General features: G+C 36.6%; 1 protein-coding gene across 3 annotated transcripts in view; it reads left to right on the top strand.

The window, feature by feature from the left end:
- USP9X (ubiquitin specific peptidase 9 X-linked) overlaps nucleotides 1-17,382 on the top strand; it is a 125,305-nt gene extending 107,923 nt beyond the window's left edge. For all 3 annotated transcript variants that reach the window (XM_060087967.1, XM_060087965.1, XM_060087966.1), the window contains 11 exons: nucleotides 1,031-1,784; nucleotides 2,175-2,298; nucleotides 3,163-3,388; nucleotides 3,910-4,039; nucleotides 6,704-6,889; nucleotides 7,365-7,585; nucleotides 7,807-7,895; nucleotides 11,367-11,523; nucleotides 11,785-11,997; nucleotides 12,353-12,448; nucleotides 14,212-17,382. In XM_060087967.1, coding sequence (XP_059943950.1) covers nucleotides 1,031-1,784; nucleotides 2,175-2,298; nucleotides 3,163-3,388; nucleotides 3,910-4,039; nucleotides 6,704-6,889; nucleotides 7,365-7,585; nucleotides 7,807-7,895; nucleotides 11,367-11,523; nucleotides 11,785-11,997; nucleotides 12,353-12,448; nucleotides 14,212-14,349 — 2,334 coding nt within the window. In that variant the 3' untranslated portion in view covers nucleotides 14,350-17,382. The remainder of the gene's footprint in view (nucleotides 1-1,030; nucleotides 1,785-2,174; nucleotides 2,299-3,162; nucleotides 3,389-3,909; nucleotides 4,040-6,703; nucleotides 6,890-7,364; nucleotides 7,586-7,806; nucleotides 7,896-11,366; nucleotides 11,524-11,784; nucleotides 11,998-12,352; nucleotides 12,449-14,211) is intronic.
- The last annotated feature ends 762 nt before the right edge of the window (nucleotides 17,383-18,144 follow it).

The raw sequence follows: 18,144 nt of genomic DNA, 5'->3' as shown, positions 1-18,144 counted from the left end.
GAAGCCAAACCGTTAATTACTTTATTTAGCCACAAAAGATTTCTTCTACCACCTGTGTTTTTTAAACCACTTGGATCAGATTTTTAGACTTACTTGATTGGTTTTTGCCTGTGGGCATTTAACAGTTCTTTAGGAGAGACAATTTACGCATACATATGGGAAATAATGTGTATTTTTCTGGGCTCCCAAGCCCTCTCACCTGTAAGTCACCTGTATTGTTTTGACTTTACATACCACTTAGAGAGGTATTAAAATCTAGAGGTTGAGGGCTTCCCTGGTGGCGCAGTGGTTGAGAGTCCGCCTGCCGATGCAGGGGACACGGGTTCGTGCCCCGGTCCGGGAAGATCCCACATGTCGCGGAGCGGCTGGGCCCGTGAGCCATGGCCGCTGAGCCTGCGCTTCCGGAGCCTGTGCTCCACAACGGGAGAGGCCACAACAGTGAGAGGCCCGCATACCGCAAAAAAAAAAAAAAAAAAAACTAGAGGTTGAGATCATGAGCTGTAAAGCCATACTCCCTGCCGCTCCCAGCTCTGAGACTTGAGGCAAGTTCTCTCTCTACTACTCCTAATTCTCATCCTTAAGTTTCAGGGTTGGGAGGGTTGTGAGGATTAAACATGTTACTACTTGCACAGCATCATATAACTTGGTACCTAATTGCCCAATAAATATTAGCTGCTGCTATTATATTTCTATAGTTTGCTCACAGCAAACTTCATTAAAATAGCAGTAAATATCAAACAAGTAATAATGGTTAGATAGCACTTCCAGTATAGAAATCAGACAGCAAATAATGTCTATATCACTAATTTTTGCAAGTTGTAGCAAAAGGCATCAGCTGCTTCGTATTAGTTTTAGTGAACATTTTAAAAATATCAACCGACAAATGCTCTGATTATGTTCATTATCATGTATTTGTTTATACTTAAAATTTCAGATTAATCCTGAGAATTTAATAGTAAAGTTTTAAATTTTGTGTTTTTTTGCAGTGGATTATGAGAGAACATCTAGTAATTTGCTCTGTTCATTTTAGGTTGATACTGTAAAGCGCTTGCTTATTAAAAAATTACCTCCTGTTCTCGCTATCCAACTAAAACGATTCGACTATGACTGGGAAAGAGAATGCGCAATCAAATTTAATGATTACTTTGAATTTCCTCGCGAACTGGACATGGAACCTTACACCGTTGCTGGTGTTGCAAAGCTGGAAGGAGATAACGTAAACCCAGAGAGTCAGTTGATACAACAGAATGAGCAGTCTGACAGTGAGCCAGCAGGAAGCACGAAATACAGACTTGTGGGGGTGCTTGTACACAGCGGTCAGGCGAGCGGGGGACATTACTACTCTTACATCATTCAAAGGAACGGAGGAGATGGCGAGAGAAATCGCTGGTATAAATTTGATGATGGAGATGTAACTGAATGTAAAATGGATGACGATGAAGAAATGAAAAACCAGTGTTTTGGTGGAGAGTACATGGGAGAAGTATTTGATCACATGATGAAGCGCATGTCATACAGGCGCCAGAAAAGGTGGTGGAATGCTTATATACTTTTTTATGAACGATTGGACACAATAGACCAAGGTGATGAGTTGATAAGGTATATATCAGAGCTTGCTATCACCACAAGACCCCATCAGATTATTATGCCATCAGCCATTGAGAGAAGTGTACGGAAACAGAATGTGCAGTTCATGCATAACCGAATGCAGTACAGTATGGAATATTTTCAGTTTATGAAAAAACTGCTTACATGTAATGGTGTTTACTTAAATCCTCCTCCAGGTAAGTATCAAGAATTTAGCTTCTTAGTAATAAAGCATACCTCTTCTTTTACTTGCAGGGTTTCTTAGCAGGCATCAACATGTTTGTTGTCTTTCTTTTTGGTTGTTAGAAAGTTGTGTTTCAGATGACTGTTACCTTTGAGCGGTATATATTGTCTTGCCATTTAGAGACAGAGGAGCTTTTGTTTGTTACAACAGTTTGGTTTTTTCACTCAAGCATTAGTTGAAGGGTGCTTTACTGAGCTACTAAGAATTATTTCATAAGTAGCCCAGGGGTTTTAACATAGGACTTGGAAAATTGTTGATAATGCAGATTTGTTTTTGAAAATGAAAATGGGGCTTGAGCACAGAAATTTGTTCGACTATTTTTTAATCTACATTTTATTTTTAGGGCAAGATCACCTGTTGCCTGAAGCAGAAGAAATCACTATGATTAGTATTCAGCTTGCCGCTAGGTTCCTCTTTACCACAGGATTTCACACCAAGAAAGTAGTCCGTGGCTCTGCCAGTGATTGGTACATTGCTTTGAATTTTCATTCCTATTGTTACTGGCATTAGGTTTGGTTCTTTAATATACTGCTTTATTTTTTCCAAGCCATGATAATCTCATTTCAGATTTGGAATGCAGAATTTTAAAAATCTTGGTAGCAATAGTGAGAGAAATCATATTTAAATAATTACTGAGTGGTGGGATGAATTGGGAGATTGGGATTGACATATATACATTAATATGTATAAAATAAATAACTAATAAGAACCTGTATAAAATAAATAAATTTTAAAAAATAATTACTGAGATTAAATACCACCTTTTATTATTCAGAAGTTGGCTTCTGCTTCTGTTACCTTGTATCATATCTTTGACATCTCTGTACAAAACATTACAGGATGATACTTAAAAGTCTAAGCTATTTAATCACAAAAGTATTAACATTTTAGCTTCCCTAGATTAAATTCAGCCATAGATTAAAAAGGTAGAAACTTAAAATGAGTTTAAGTTTCTAATTGTATAAATTTAGAGGCCATTAAAATACCTCGATTTAACAATATTTACTTACTATTCTAGTAGTAAGATGTTAAGGGAATGGGGATTATTGTTTTGTCATTGAACCTAGGAAGAGTTTGGTCATGGATTTGTAGAAGCTTGTATAAGTTTTCATCTATTTATTTTGTCACTCTGTGAGAATAGACCAAGTCATAGTATTTATCTTTTTAATATTAGTATTAGAAGCTACCATTGCTGGTTCTCTCCCTCCAGTAGTAAAAGAAGTTCTTTGATTTTTTTGTTTGTTTGTTTGGTTCATAGAGACCTATCCCTGTACTATAGGAAACATGTTACTGAATCGATATTCATAGATTTTTATTTGGTTTTGTCTTAGGTATGATGCATTATGTATTCTCCTTCGTCACAGCAAGAATGTACGTTTTTGGTTTGCTCACAATGTCCTTTTTAATGTTTCAAATCGCTTCTCTGAATACCTTCTGGAGTGCCCTAGTGCAGAAGTGAGAGGTGCATTTGCAAAACTTATAGTTTTTATTGCACATTTTTCCTTGCAAGATGGGCCATGTCCTTCACCTTTTGCATCTCCAGGACCTTCTAGTCAGGTAATTTTGCTCAGTTAACAGAAATAAATTCTGTTTCCTGGAAGTTGAAGTCACAAATATATGTGCATCTGTTGGTATGTTTACCTAACAAACGTTCATGAGCATGTAATAACCATATAGTCCGATAACTCAGTGTTTATATGAGTTCCGTTAAAAGTACTTCCCAGCAGTGAATAGTGACTATTGGCTCTTTAAAACATAACGGAATTTTCTGTTAATTCAGTTACGTTCAGTGGCTTAGTTATACACTTACTGTTATATAAATTGTATATAAATTTAAATGGACTTCCATTTGTTAAAACTTAGAACAGTATTAAGCCTCTATAATGAAATCTACATTGGATCTTCATCCCCTTTCCTAAAAAGCAACCCTTTTTAATAATTTCTTGTGTGATCAGTCCTTCCAGAAATTTCTGCCTATATTTAACATGTATATGTGCATGTCCCTTTTTCATGCAAAGAGAATTATATCATACCTGCACCTTGTTGCTGAAAAACAACCAATGTTTTATCTTTTACAGGCTTATGACAACTTAAGCCTGAGTGATCACTTACTAAGAGCAGTACTAAATCTACTGAGAAGAGAAGTTTCAGAGCATGGGCGTCATTTACAGCAGTATTTCAACCTGTTTGTAATGTATGCCAATTTAGGTAAGAATTTAAGTTTTCATAATTCTCTCTTAATGTATTAAGTAATGAAGTCATGTAAGTCACATGATGAAATATAACCTGGTCTAAAATAGAAACAGTGTTCCATAAAACCTATTGTGAATTTTATCTGAAACTTTTTTTTTTTACACTGCACTTTTCACCTTGTACTTTATCATTATTTATGCATGTGTCTTATCTCTGCACCAGACACAGGTCAAAACCTGTATCTTAATCATATTTTTATCTCCTAAAGTAGTGGTGCTAGACCTTTTTTTCTTTTAAATACTGATGCCTAAGCCCCATCCCAAACCAACTGAATAAGAATTCTGAGAGCTAACACAAGGAATCCACATTTTCAAAAGGTCCCAGATGGATGTGTAATACTCACCAAGTTTGGGTAAAGGACTTAGTCTGTACGTAAGTTTTTGTTGACGTAAACTAAATTAAAATCGGGGATAATATAAATATTCACTTAAATTACCTGTTATTTATGTTAAGTTCTAAACCCAAACATCCCTGTCATTCCAGGTTTTTTGTGCATGAACTTACCAATCGCCAGTTGATCCATGGCCCTTTTAACATAAGCAACATTCTACTTTGCGTTTGTCGTCTTTTCCCTTACCTTCCCATACTGGAGATGCTTGCATATTTGTAGTTGAAAAGAATATTTACGCAAACAAGCATAAGGGGAATCTGTATTTCACACTTAGAAATGACAAATCTTAGGTATTTATAAAAATCTCACTCTGTTAACTCCCTTTTTAGGTATTCCCTGTTCAGAAAACATGCATCGTTGGTCCATAATCTAATCTAATTAAAATTTCCCTGCTAAAAGCAAATATGGGTCTATAAACTTTAATACGAAATCCTTAGGACCAGATAGATAGATATGCTTTGTGGTTCAGAACTGTTTGGTTTTAAGAAAGGTAAAATAGCCCATGTGCCCTGAATTATGTAACATCCCTAGAGCAGGGTCCGAAACAGCACTTTGTAATCATACACGTGAATATTCACACTGAGAGGGGATGATTGAAGACTGTAAATAGCCTCTTGTCAGTTCAGGCCAGATTTTCACAGCAAGTTTATGAATGAACTTTGTTTATATTGATGTTAAGAGCTGTTTGAATCTCAGGATTTCAGATAAGGGATTTGTGGACCTGTATTTATTATACTTCTTGGAACATGGCAATAAATAAGACACCTATTTTCTAATGGGGTATAGAAGCAAATTAAAAGGTACTTGCCATAAAATATGTTTATGGCTATAATGGGGAAAATACAAAGTGCTATGGAAGTACATCATAGGGGGAGTGTGGGGGACTTAGTGGAGAAGATGTGGGAATTGGTTGAGTTTTTCCATCCAGAGTGAACAGCAGGTGCAGAGACTTGGAATAAACTCAGCATGGCTCATTGGAGGAAATGAAAGTTATTCAGTCTGACTAGAATTGATGTAATATGGGGATGGCAGGAGTGGTGAGCAGAATTTTCTAATTGTGCTATTCTATCAAGCCTTGTGAGAGATTCTGGACTTTATCCTGAGGGCATTGATGAGCCATTGTAGAGTTTTGAATAGACATGGCTTCTAGAAAGATCCAGGCTGCAGTGTGGAATGGATTATTGGGGAGTAAGACCAGAGATTGTTAAAGTAATCTATAGATAGAAAATCGTTGTGGCTTATACTGAGGAACTGGCAGTGAGTGGGATACAAGTAGTCAGATTCTGGTGCTTTTTATTGGAGATAAGGACAGTAGGATTTGGTGATTGGATATTCAGGGAAGGGGAACACGGAAGAGATGTTAAGAATGATGCCCAGAATTCCAGCTTGACAAACTGAGCAGGTAGTAGTGCCATGTACTGAGAAGGGAAACACAGGAGGAAGAACGTGGACAGGGAATTTGAGTCTTTGTGACACCCAAATAGAGATGTCCAGTAGAGTGGTGATCTATTTGTCTGGAAATATTTTGGAATCAATTGAATGAAAATAGCTGGAACTTGGAGCCATTAGAGTGGGTTTGATCGTCCAGGGAAGGCATACGGTGTGAGAAGATAGCCTGACATGGGAACTTTGAGGACCATCACTTTTGAAGAGAGGAAGGAGGACTCACAAATAAGAATAAGAAGAGGTAGAAAGAAAATAAGAGAGGAACCCAAGAAAGGAGGAAATGGTTATGGTTTCAGAACTATTCCTTAGTTTTAAACCAGAAAAGGAAGGAGGCAGAAGCCAAATAGGCATGCGTTGAGGACTGGGAAGACGAGAAAGTAGAGGGAATGAGTTTAGCCGTCTTTCAAGAAGCTTGGCTGAGGAAGAAAGGCAAGTCATAAAAGAATTCTTATTTCTCAGTTTTCGTCATTCATCTAATAATGAGGATTGCAGACTAGGCAGTTCCCGAGACTCCCCAGGCCATAGAAGGTGTTTCTCTTCCTTATGCCCAGTAGGATTGGAAAGTCATAGTCACTGTTTAACCATTTTAATACTTAAATCCAGTTATACTAACTCAGTAGATTTTTGGTTCTGATTAAATAATACTCTGAATGCTAAGTAAAAGTGATCTTCTGATCATAAAAGTTGTAGAAAAATATTTCATTATGAAGCCCTTCCGTCCCAGTTCTTTCCTCTCATATAATTCTTCCCCTCTCTTCCTGCTTCTCCCTTCTTTATTGTAGGTGTGGCGGAGAAGACACAGCTTCTGAAATTGAGTGTACCTGCTACCTTTATGCTTGTGTCTTTAGATGAAGGTCCAGGTCCTCCAATCAAGTATCAGTATGCTGAATTAGGCAAATTATACTCAGTAGTATCACAGCTAATCCGATGCTGCAATGTCTCGTCAAGAATGCAGTCTTCAATCAACGGTAAAGTCAAATACTCCATTCTTTACATTGGTTTTAAAGTACTGCTGGCCATACATAGTACCTGATTCAAAGTAATTCCAAAGATATTTAAAAATAAAACGAGAGTCTGAAAGTCCATGCTTTGGAATATTTTATAATATTTTGAGTCCTATACCTTTTTCTCATATTTGAAGGGAGTCTTTCTGTCTACTTGCTACTGAGGGTGAGGTTGGTACCTTGTTTATGAAGTAGTTTAAGAATTAACTTTTATATAAAGATAACGCCAGTGTTGGCATTTCAGTTTTACATTTTATCATCTTGATATATGTGATCATTATAATGCTTAATATTACTTTCTTTGTTGTACTCAGGAAACTTGATTTAAAATATTATTTTCATAAAACAAAAAATTCATAAGCTATTTTCTGTGGTGAAAGCTGAGTATCATTGTGGAGAAGCCGATTAGTTTTTCATTGATGACAAATCTGTATTCTAGGTAATCCTCCTCTTCCCAATCCTTTTGGTGATCCTAATTTATCACAACCTATAATGCCAATTCAGCAGAATGTGGCAGACATTTTATTTGTGAGGACAAGTTATGTGAAGAAAATCATTGAGGACTGCAGTAACTCAGAGGAAACCGTCAAATTGCTTCGTTTTTGCTGCTGGGAGAATCCTCAGTTCTCATCTACTGTCCTCAGTGAACTTCTCTGGCAGGTTAAAGGAAAATATACATTCATATGTCTCTATAATTTGATTTGTTGTTCCTTTATTTTATTTTTTTAAATAGTTTTTTTAAGTATAATTGACTTTACAATTATATTAGTTTTAGGTGTGCAACATAGTGATTTGATATTTTTATACATTACACATTACAAAAGGATCACCATTGTTGCTGCTTTAAATAAGTTCTTCACCATGTCTTAACCTGTTTTTAGGTTGCATATTCCTATACCTATGAACTCCGGCCCTATTTGGATCTGCTTTTGCAGATCTTACTGATTGAGGACTCCTGGCAGACTCACAGGTAGATACCCTTTTTTGTTCCTTGCCCAGCTTTTAGAGTAACTGAAATTACCAGTCGGCACATTTTTTTTTTTTTTACCTCTTGAATATCTAATAAATGTTTTATCTTAAACAGAACATGAATAAAAAGGTCCCCCCTTGCTCACAGTTTTATTTCATTTTTTACTTTTTGCTCTCATTGCCCAAGTTGCATACTTAATATACTAACCTTTTTCTTTCAATTGTTGTTGTGTTTTTTGCTTGGGGGGATTTTTTTGTAAATGTTTCAATTTCATTAATGATACTCTAGGGTTATTCTAGGATTAGATTACGTTAGTTTTAGAATTACATGAGATAACATTTGGTTATCTAAAAATAGTGCCTTCAGTAAGTACAGTCAGTTCCCATTATTCATGGTAGTTATGGTCTGAAAGTCACTGTGAACACTGAATGAGCAAATACTAAATCATTGCTCCTGGGGGAAAAACAGGGTTAGGTTCTTGCCAGTCTCTGGGTTTTTTTTTCAACCAATCAGTACATAACCTTTTTTTAATGTGTGTTTCTGTTTAAAGACACCTTATTTAATATATATTGCTGACTTATTAACGTTGAATTCACAATTAATCGGGTCTGAACAAAGCTTATCTGACACATATTTTCTCTGCAAAGCACATCACATCCTTCTTGGGCTTAGGAACATTAGACAGCACTTCAGCACTACACATTTGAGGCCCTTTCTAAACAGTGAGATCAACACAAAGCACAAAAATGTGAAAAGCTGTCACTGAGATAGATGGGAAAAAGGATACTTGTTTACAGTATGAGCTAAAACAAGGCCGAATATCACTTTGTTCCACTTCAGATGGGAACGTGTGTTGGGCAACTCAGATGTTTTTGCTACTCTGCACGTGACTGCAATTGCAAAGAATTGATTTTTGCCATTACAGATAAAGTTTAGCAAGTAGGCAAAACTGCAGATATGGAATCCGTGAATAAATGAGCATGAACCGTAACTAGTTTTTCAGTATACGTACGAGAGGTTTAGGAGTTAGCAATCTTTTATTTATTTTCATTTTATTATTTAATTTTTAAATTTTATTTTTAATATTTATTAATTTAGGGCTAAGGTTATTCAGCTTAGCGGTCCCTTAAGCTTTCTCCAGAATTCCTCTTTTTACGTAAAAGCTTAATACATTATCCTTAATCCCAAGAGCAATACAGATGATGATGAACTATGGAATTAGTTGGCAACTTTGCCAGATTTTATAACTTCCCTCCCTACATGGACAATAGCGTAAGAGTTTATGTTGAGAAACAATGGAGAATCTATATAACAGACTGCCTCCTGTCTGTCAGTGTAATAATTAAAACAGAAACCTTGGACTTCCCTGGCAGTCCAGTGGTTAAGACTCTTTGCTTCCATTACAGGGGACAAGGGTTCAATCCTTGGTCAGGGAACTAAGATCCCACATGCTGCACGGCACGGCCACACAAAAAATAAATAAATGCATACATGCATACATACATACATACATAGTTTTATAACAACAAAATGCTTAAAGAGAAATTAAAATCTTGAGTCTTAGTGGGGATTGCAAATGCCAGAATTCATGAAATAATATTTTCAAATTATTCACCAGAATTACCATCATAGATTTCCAACAGTTGAATTAATATTGTAAAAATAGCATTAAACCAGAAATCAATTTTCATTAAACACAAAATTTAGTAGTTCTAAAACTATAGCTGCTTATTTTGAATACTACCAGTACTCTTCTCAATATGATCAAAGGATCTGAAACTTAAGAGTTGGTTGAAATGGAATCTAACTTTTCATTGTTTTCTTTTGAAAATAGTGTAAGCATTTATTGCTTTAAGCCAATTAGCCACATCTTAGTTCTCTTGTTTCATTAGAGCAAGTAATAATGCTAAAGGCATGTGTGCTGGATTAAACATGGGAATTTGACTTTTGTGTAATGATAAGATTGTTGTTGAGTCCCTGGCACCAAGCTTGAAAATAATTTTCTCATAGTGGGCTTTTTAGGTCATTTAGTAAGCAGTGTGTATTTATGGAGCATCTCCCGTGGGCCTGGCACCGTTAAGCATTGGGGAACAAGGGAGGGAAAGGTAATATTGATAAAAGTGGCATTTGAAAGCAGTTGATTCATTATCACTTGACAAAACTGAAGGTAAAAACAGAATATACACTGCAGTGTTTCAGATTAAATAGCAGGAAGCCTGTACATGGTTGATTGCGTGGTCTGAAATGATTAAACTTTGCAAAATTACAAAGTCATGATTTCCAAACAAAACAGATTTTATAAATGCATGTAATACAAAAAAACAAAACAAACTTGAATTTTGATTTGGAACGTTCTATTAAGTAAAATATAAGGTATACAAAAGGTTTTTTAGGTATTGTTTCTTTATTGAGGTAAAATTCACTTAACATAAAATTCACTATTTTAACCATTTTAAAGCATACAATTCAGTGGCTTTTAGTACATTCACAATGTTGTGCAACCATTACCACTGTCTTATTTCAGAACATTTTCATCACTCCAAAAGGAAAATCCAAACCCAATTAAGCAGTCACTCCCTAGTCCTCCCATCCCCCAGCCGCTGACAACCACTAATCTGCTTTCTATCTCTATGAATTTGTCCGTAGGCAAAATATCCAGGACTTGCCTGGACATCTCTTATGAATGGAATCATACAGTGTGTTCTTTTGTATCTGGCTTCTTTCACTTGGCATAATGTTTTCACATTCATCCATGTTAGAGTACATATCTGTACTTCATTGCTTTTTATGGCTGAATAATATTCCATTGTATGGGTACATTACATTTTGTATATTCGTTCATCTGTTGGTAGATATTTGGGTTGTTTCCACCTTTTGGCTGCTGTGAATAATACTGTTGTGAACATTCATGTACAAGTTTTGTATTTCTTTTTAAACACCTGTTTTCAATTCTCTTGGATATATAGCTTAGAGTAGTAGAATTGCAGGCAGGTAAATTTTTAAATATTTTTTGAAAAATTGTAACATATTCATAACAATTTACCATTTTAACCATTTTTAAGTGTACAATTTGGTGGAATTAAGTACATTCACAATATTGTGTTAACCATCACCACTATCCATCTCCAGAACTTTTTCATCATCCCAAACTGAAACTCTGTACCCATTATTCTTGCTTTCTCTGATTTTTGCCTATTCTCTAAATACCTCATATAACTGGAATCATATGATATTTGTTATTTTGGATTGGTAATAAATTGGTAGTAGGCGGCCATATGACCTTGGGTTGCAAGCCTTTTAACCTCTCTGTTTTTCTTATCTGTGTTCAAGGGTTTAAGAAGAGGACTTACTGTCTAGCATTAGATTACATGATTACATCAAAGACATTTATTGAATGGCACATAGTAGGCACTCAGTAATGTTAGCTGCTATTTGATTTTAGAAGTTTTTATTTATCTGGTTCTCTTTCAGAATTCATAATGCACTTAAAGGAATCCCAGATGACCGAGATGGGCTCTTTGACACAATCCAGCGCTCTAAGAATCACTATCAAAAAAGAGCATACCAGTGTATAAAATGTATGGTAGCTCTCTTTAGCAATTGTCCTGTTGCTTACCAGATTCTGCAGGTGAGGGTCTCTCTCCCTTTCTCTCTCTCTCTCTCTCTCCCTCTCTCTCTCACTCGCTCTCTCGCTCTCGCTCTCTCTCTCTCTCTCTATATATATATATGTGTATATATATACACACACACATATAATTTTGTAGAAATCTGAATCAGAATTAAGGATTGTTTTAAAAGAGAATTGTGAAAATTTGGAGTTGTCGTTTAAAGTTACCTTTGAAAAGCATTCCAAAACCTTTTACATATATAGTTTTATTTTCTTTTGAAGGGCAATGGAGATCTTAAAAGAAAGTGGACCTGGGCAGTGGAATGGCTTGGAGATGAACTTGAAAGACGACCATACACTGGCAATCCTCAATACACTTACAACAATTGGTCTCCTCCGGTGCAAAGCAATGAAACATCAAATGGTTATTTCTTGGAGAGATCACATAGTGCTAGGATGACACTTGCAAAAGCTTGTGAACTCTGTCCAGAGGAGGTAAAAAAAGCCACCAGTGTGCAGCAGATAGAAATGGAAGAAAGCAAAGTAATTCTTTACTTTATAGGCCAGTGTTTATGTATTAATGGCGAAAAAATTATGTTGAAGTTTTGTTTATATGTGGTCTTAATGAGGGAGCCTTCTTTTAGAGAAATATTTGTGAAATTGCCTGAATCTAGTATTTCTAAGAGAACCCAAATCAGGTTCCTTTCAGTTACTTTATCTGTAGTAAAAGAAAAGTTGTTAGCGGGTCAGTTTTAGTTAGATTTTAAAGATTTTATTTCAAATAGAAAAAAATTAAAAATAAACTTGAATTTGGCTACATAATTCTTTTTCTTTAAATATTTAAAATCAGGAGCCAGATGACCAAGATGCCCCAGATGAGCATGAGTCTCCTCCACCTGAAGATGCCCCATTATACCCCCATTCACCTGGATCTCAGTATCAGCAGGTATATTGGGCTTGGTTCATGTTTTTATTCCCTAGAACCAATCTTTATGCTTTATTTAAAGGATGGCTAAGTTTTTTGTTGTGACTGTAAACTAATAGAGGGATTATCTAGACTAGCTTTGGGGGCATGATCAAAAGAGGAATGGTTAGCATGGGGTCACAATGTGGCTTGTTTGAGCTTGCCCCTGTGGTGTTTTCCTGGTCAGATATGTGCCCCTCTTGTACTAGTAGATGACGTTCGTAAAACTGTGATTATTCACGTCAATATAAAATGATAATCAATATTTAGTATAATGGATTAAGACGACATTTCCTGTTAGGCTAAGTGTGCGAGTGGATTTTGAAGGCACTAAGATATGGCAGTGAAGGGAGAAGTGTTTGCTTATTACTTAGCATAACCAAGACTTCAATGACAGTAAAAATTGTTGGAAAAAAATCAGGAATTTGACAGATTTCCATGAGTTTTTCTGTGAAATCAATAACTAAATAAATTTAGATGAAGAAACGTTCTAAATGAGAGCGTCTCTTTCTAAACCCCACGTGACTAATTCAGATCTTTTGAGGCAGTGGTCCTTAAACTTGCACAAGCATGGGCATCCCCTGGTGAGCTGTTGCAGCAGAGTGCTAGGCCCCACCCCAGCGTTCCTCATTCAGTACATTTCTGACGAGTTCCCAGCTGCTGCTGCTGCTGCTACTGGTCTAGGAACCATGCTTTCGGAACCATTATTTAAGCATTCTGTCTTATATTTCAGGGTGGAAATAGAAGCATGCTGACTAGAAATGTTGAATATGACTGGAGAATGCATATTCAACATACTAATTTTCGTAATAGAAATTTCAGAAGGTTAAAGCCTATAATCTTCTTGGCTTGACTGGTGGGAATGTAGAGAAAAATGAGAGTTCAGTGGTTTAAAACATTAAGGACCCAAATCCACAAGAAGAGTTACTTTCCTCGGCCCTGAGAAAACTCATATTAATCATGCCTGGTTAATCCATTATTTTCAGTGTTGTTTTGTTTTCATTAACATCATCCTGTGTTCAGGGTTGTTGCTCATGCAGACCTCATATGATCATTCAATCAGATTTCTCATATGGGAGTTTCAGGGTGCTCAGAAGAGTGAGGATAGATGTGTTCAAGCTCACAGATCCCTTTTCATGAATTTTTTCTCTCTTTCTTTTTTTTTTTTTTTTTTTTTTTTTTTTTTTTGCGCTACGCGGGCCTCTCACTGTTGTGGCCTCTCCCGTTGCGGAGCACAGCCTCCGGACGCGCAGGCTCAGCAGCCATGGCTCACGGGCCCAGCCGCTCCACGGCATGTGGGATCTTTCCGGACTGGGGCACGAACCCGCGTCCCCTGCATCGGCAGGCGGACTGTCAACCACTGCGCCACCGGGGAAGCCCCCCTTTTCATGAATATTTTTTACCACAAACAATAATGGGCTGTGTTATCCCTTATTTGTCAGACTTGAATCTAAATAATTTTTGGCACTTAAAATCACTTTGGCCAAAGAATTAAACAGACCTACACTGCTTTTATTTGGGGCTTTGGGGTTTGAATTTAGGCTACCTTTTAAATTTAGGCTACCTTTTCTCTTTCAAACCACTTTTTTTTTTCTTTTCCATCATTAGCCCAAGTATATTTACTCTTTTTAAGTCCTAGGAATAAAAGAAATGTTTACATTTCCACAAACTTCAGCCTGTGATCTTTAAAGTTGAAGTTTAATACATGAAAAGTTTTAACATGCAGATCTCTTCTCCCCTCCCAGAATAACCATGTGCATGGACAGCCGTATACAGGCCCAGCAGCACATCACATGAACAACCCTCAGAGAACTGGCCAACGAGCACAAGAAAATTATGAAGGCAGTGAAGAAGTATCCCCACCTCAGACAAAGGATCAATGAAATTCACATGATTAACTGGTTCCATCAAGACTGCACCCAGGCCTTACAGTCCAACCTTTTTCTTTGTCTGGCTAATATTTAAAACTAGAAAAACTATTCCTAATCAACATGGAGTGGAAAGTTTATTCACTGTCTTACCTGCAGAAATTTGCCGTCAATATATAACCCGCCTGCAGTGGAAAGTGTATAGTGTTTTGTAATAAATGGCCTGATGCTAACGTGTAAATGGCAAAGGTGTATATAGTATATTAATGTTTGACTGTTAATTCTTAAGCAAGAAACTTTTTTCTTGATGAGACTCACAGATCTACAAAACCTACAAAAGTTACTTCCTTGTTATACCCATTGTACTCTGCAACCAGTGTTGCCTGCCTTAACGGCAGTTGGATCAACTCCTTTACAAAAACAAAAAATAAACCAACAGCAACAAACCAGAGCCCATCCATTTCAACCACACCAATAGTTTCATGTTAATTCTTTGCCACTGGAGTCAGTTTTATTATGAGCAGTGAAAGGCTGGTAACCTTTAAATTATTTGGTTGATGTGGAAAATTTGGTGATGTAACATTGTTTCTAGATCTTTTTCATTGCCTTTTTATTCTGAGGTTAGGTTAATCACTTTGAAGCTATAGTTACGCTGTAACATGTAGCATGGCTTCACACCAGGTTAGTGTAGCCAATGAGGAAAAAATTACCATAATGACAGCAGTTGTCCCAGTGCGACAGCTGTATTGCTCAGAGCTTTTCTGTCTTACACCTAGAATATAAAATACAAAACAAGGAGAGAAATGTGATAAACAGGTGGTTTTCAGTTATACATATGTTGCTTACATCTAATGTTTGACAGTTCAACCTCTGGGTGGGATAAGGAAACTTAAGTATCAGTAATGGGAATTTTAAAAGATTTAAAACAAATATGCAAAAATTTGCTATGCCAGGATGCTTGGAGCATAATAGAAGACTGTATTTGGTGTGCTTGTTCTGTTTCTTTGGTAGAGCTTATTAGGAGAACCTTTTAAAACTTTCCTTCTGCTGGATCCCAGTGAAGTGGAAGTCATCAGAATCCTACAATACTTGGAGTACCACTGCACCAAGATGTCTGGCTGAGCTTCTGCTCAGTCACAGTTTTACTTGAAAGCAAGAATTGTCCTAGCTCCTTTTCCATTATTCCAAAAATTTTAACATTTGAAGCAGGGTCTAATTAAAAAGGAAACTGGTTAGTTAATATAATTGAGGTATAATTTCAGAATAAGCATTTAATTAAAGATAAGGAACTCATGAGTTAATACTGTATTTAACAGAGAATTGATCACTTGAATGTGTGTAATTTTTTGGAACCTGTCTAAAAACCAAATACCCCTGCAAACAGATACAGTCCACCCTATTCTATTTAAATATTTTGCTGTTTTATTTTATAGAAATTATTTTGCTGAATTCACAAGTAGACTTTGATTTAAGAAGAACTTTTTGTCCTGTGGTGTGTTTTGGTTTTTTGGTTAATTTTTTGTCTTTTTTTGTTTGTTTTTTAAGGACTGCATATTAAAAACAATTCAGGGGCTTCCCTGGTGGCGCAGTGGTTGAGAGTCCGCCTGCCAATGCAGGGGACACGGGTTCGTGCCCCGGTCCGGGAAAATCCCACATGCCGCAGAGCGGCTGGTCCCGTGAGCCATGGCCGCTGAGCCTGCACGTCCGGAGCCTGTGCTCCTTGACTGGAGAGGCCACGACAGTGAGAGGCCCGAGTATCGCAAAAATAATAATAATAATAATAATTCTGTGCATAGCATGCCTAGGCATGACACTGAATTCAGGAGTTCAGTCACATTGAGTTTTTGTGCACAGAAAGATTTGACCTGGGCTTCCCTGGTGGCGCAGTAGTTGAGAGTCCACCTGCCGATGCAGGGGACACGGGTTCGTGCCCCGGTCCGGGAAGATCCCACATGCCGCGGAGCGGCTGGGCCCGTGAGCCATGGCCGCCGAGCCTGCGCGTCCGGAGCCTGTGCTCCGCAACGGGAGAGGCCACAACAGTGAGAGGCCCGCGTACCACAAAAAAAAAAAAAAAAAAAAAAGATTTGACCTTTGGCCCTTTACTAAAAGATTTAGGGAAAAACAGGATTGTTGACACTGTAAAAGTTTCCTAACATAATCAATCTTGTACTTTTTGTATGTTTTTTATATACATGTATATTTAATGAGCACAAGCTTGGTTGTATTTTTTACAATTCAGTTAATAGGCAAATGTTTTGTCAAAAAGGCTATAGTTGGAATTGAACAAAGCAGAAACAAAATTGAGAATTGTGTTATTTTGTGATTAAAAGGGGCAGGTATTTAAGATAAAGCTTTGGGTATCTTATTTGCAGTACTCTGTAGTCAATCTGTGCTTCTAGGTTTTCTGTAATATTAGGAAATTTTGACACCACATAGATCCTGTTTTTACCTTAAGTATATTACATCTGAGTTTGTTAAGTGTGAGCCAGAGTCATACACACTGTCTGCAGTTCCAGTTGGTAATTTTAATTTAAAGTTCCTCATTCCAAGCCTCCTTAACAATGAGCAGAATAGGCTAAATTTATTTGGACAAGTTGCTATCATTAAATACACCATCTAACCATCTGAGATGATTTTTGTGTTTCCTGGTCCTTAACAAAAAAGTATGTAATATACTTAATTTTAAAACGAATGACTTTCTAGACATGAAAAACCTGACATTTTAAAAGGCTGTGAATTTTTCTCCTTGGAGGGAGATCCCACCTTCCGTTGCTTTGAATTTACAAGTCCCCTAGTGCCAGGTGAGGGCTTGTGAATCCTTTCCCCCTCCATTTGAGGAAGAGTGGTCTGTGTTGTGACCAGGATCTAGGAGAGGTGAATGGAGAGTGTTCTTTTTGTTTGTTTGTGCAAATTATTTTCTATATTTAACTCTTAAGCAAGCATTAATGTATAACTGAAAATTTTAAGATGCATGTTATTGTAAGAGCAACATAGTGGTGGATTTTGAGGTCTTTTTCTGAACATAAATGGCACATTTTAAACTTCCAAGTCTTCAAAGTGCCTAAAGATTATTTAATTCTCCCTCAACTGATTTCTTGAGCCATATATATATTTCCTACTTTACATGTTTGTTGCAGAATCACTAGTCTTCCTTTCAAAGAAGTACCCCCGGAATTCTAAATGGCATGATTACTTTATAGAAGACAGTAGAATCTGTTAACAAAAAGACTGAAGATATTGTCATTGTTAATCTGTGTGAACAAGGGCTTTGCCCTATTGGATCTAAGTATTTCAGTGCACAACTTGGTAAAAACCATATTGCTGCTGTTTCTAAGCCCTCCACCAACCAAATTTTCATGTTCAGCATTGTAGAGGCAGAAATAAGAACATAATCATATTTGGGGTTTTTGTCTTGGTTCATTTTTCTCTCAATGCTAATTTCCCAACCTTGTCTCTTTTAGCTGTTATATGTACAAATTTAGAATTAAAATGTTTTATATTTTTTTCATGATTAACTTTTATTAGTGAATGATAACAACTTAAGTATTTAATCCTAGTAGTGGGTTAAAAAGATGAGGAGCCTTTTTTATTTGAATTACATTTGTAAATGAAAGCAAGTCTGTGAATACTCAGATGACTACTCCAAAATAGTTCCTTTCCGTTTTTTCTTAGTATTTTTCCAGCTTATGTTCTCCCGTGAACTCTTACTTTGCTGAATTTTGTGGTTACTTTGGTGGATATATCCTGCCTTATTTAGAATTATAACTGGATTTTTTTAAAAATTGCCTTTTCATAAGTGCCCAATTTTGG

Source organism: Mesoplodon densirostris, chromosome X, assembly GCF_025265405.1.
Source record: "Mesoplodon densirostris isolate mMesDen1 chromosome X, mMesDen1 primary haplotype, whole genome shotgun sequence".
Classification (NCBI taxonomy): domain Eukaryota; kingdom Metazoa; phylum Chordata; class Mammalia; order Artiodactyla; family Ziphiidae; genus Mesoplodon; species Mesoplodon densirostris.
The sequence above is the reverse complement of the archived record's forward strand: the minus strand, read 5'-3'. Positions and strand labels throughout refer to the sequence as shown.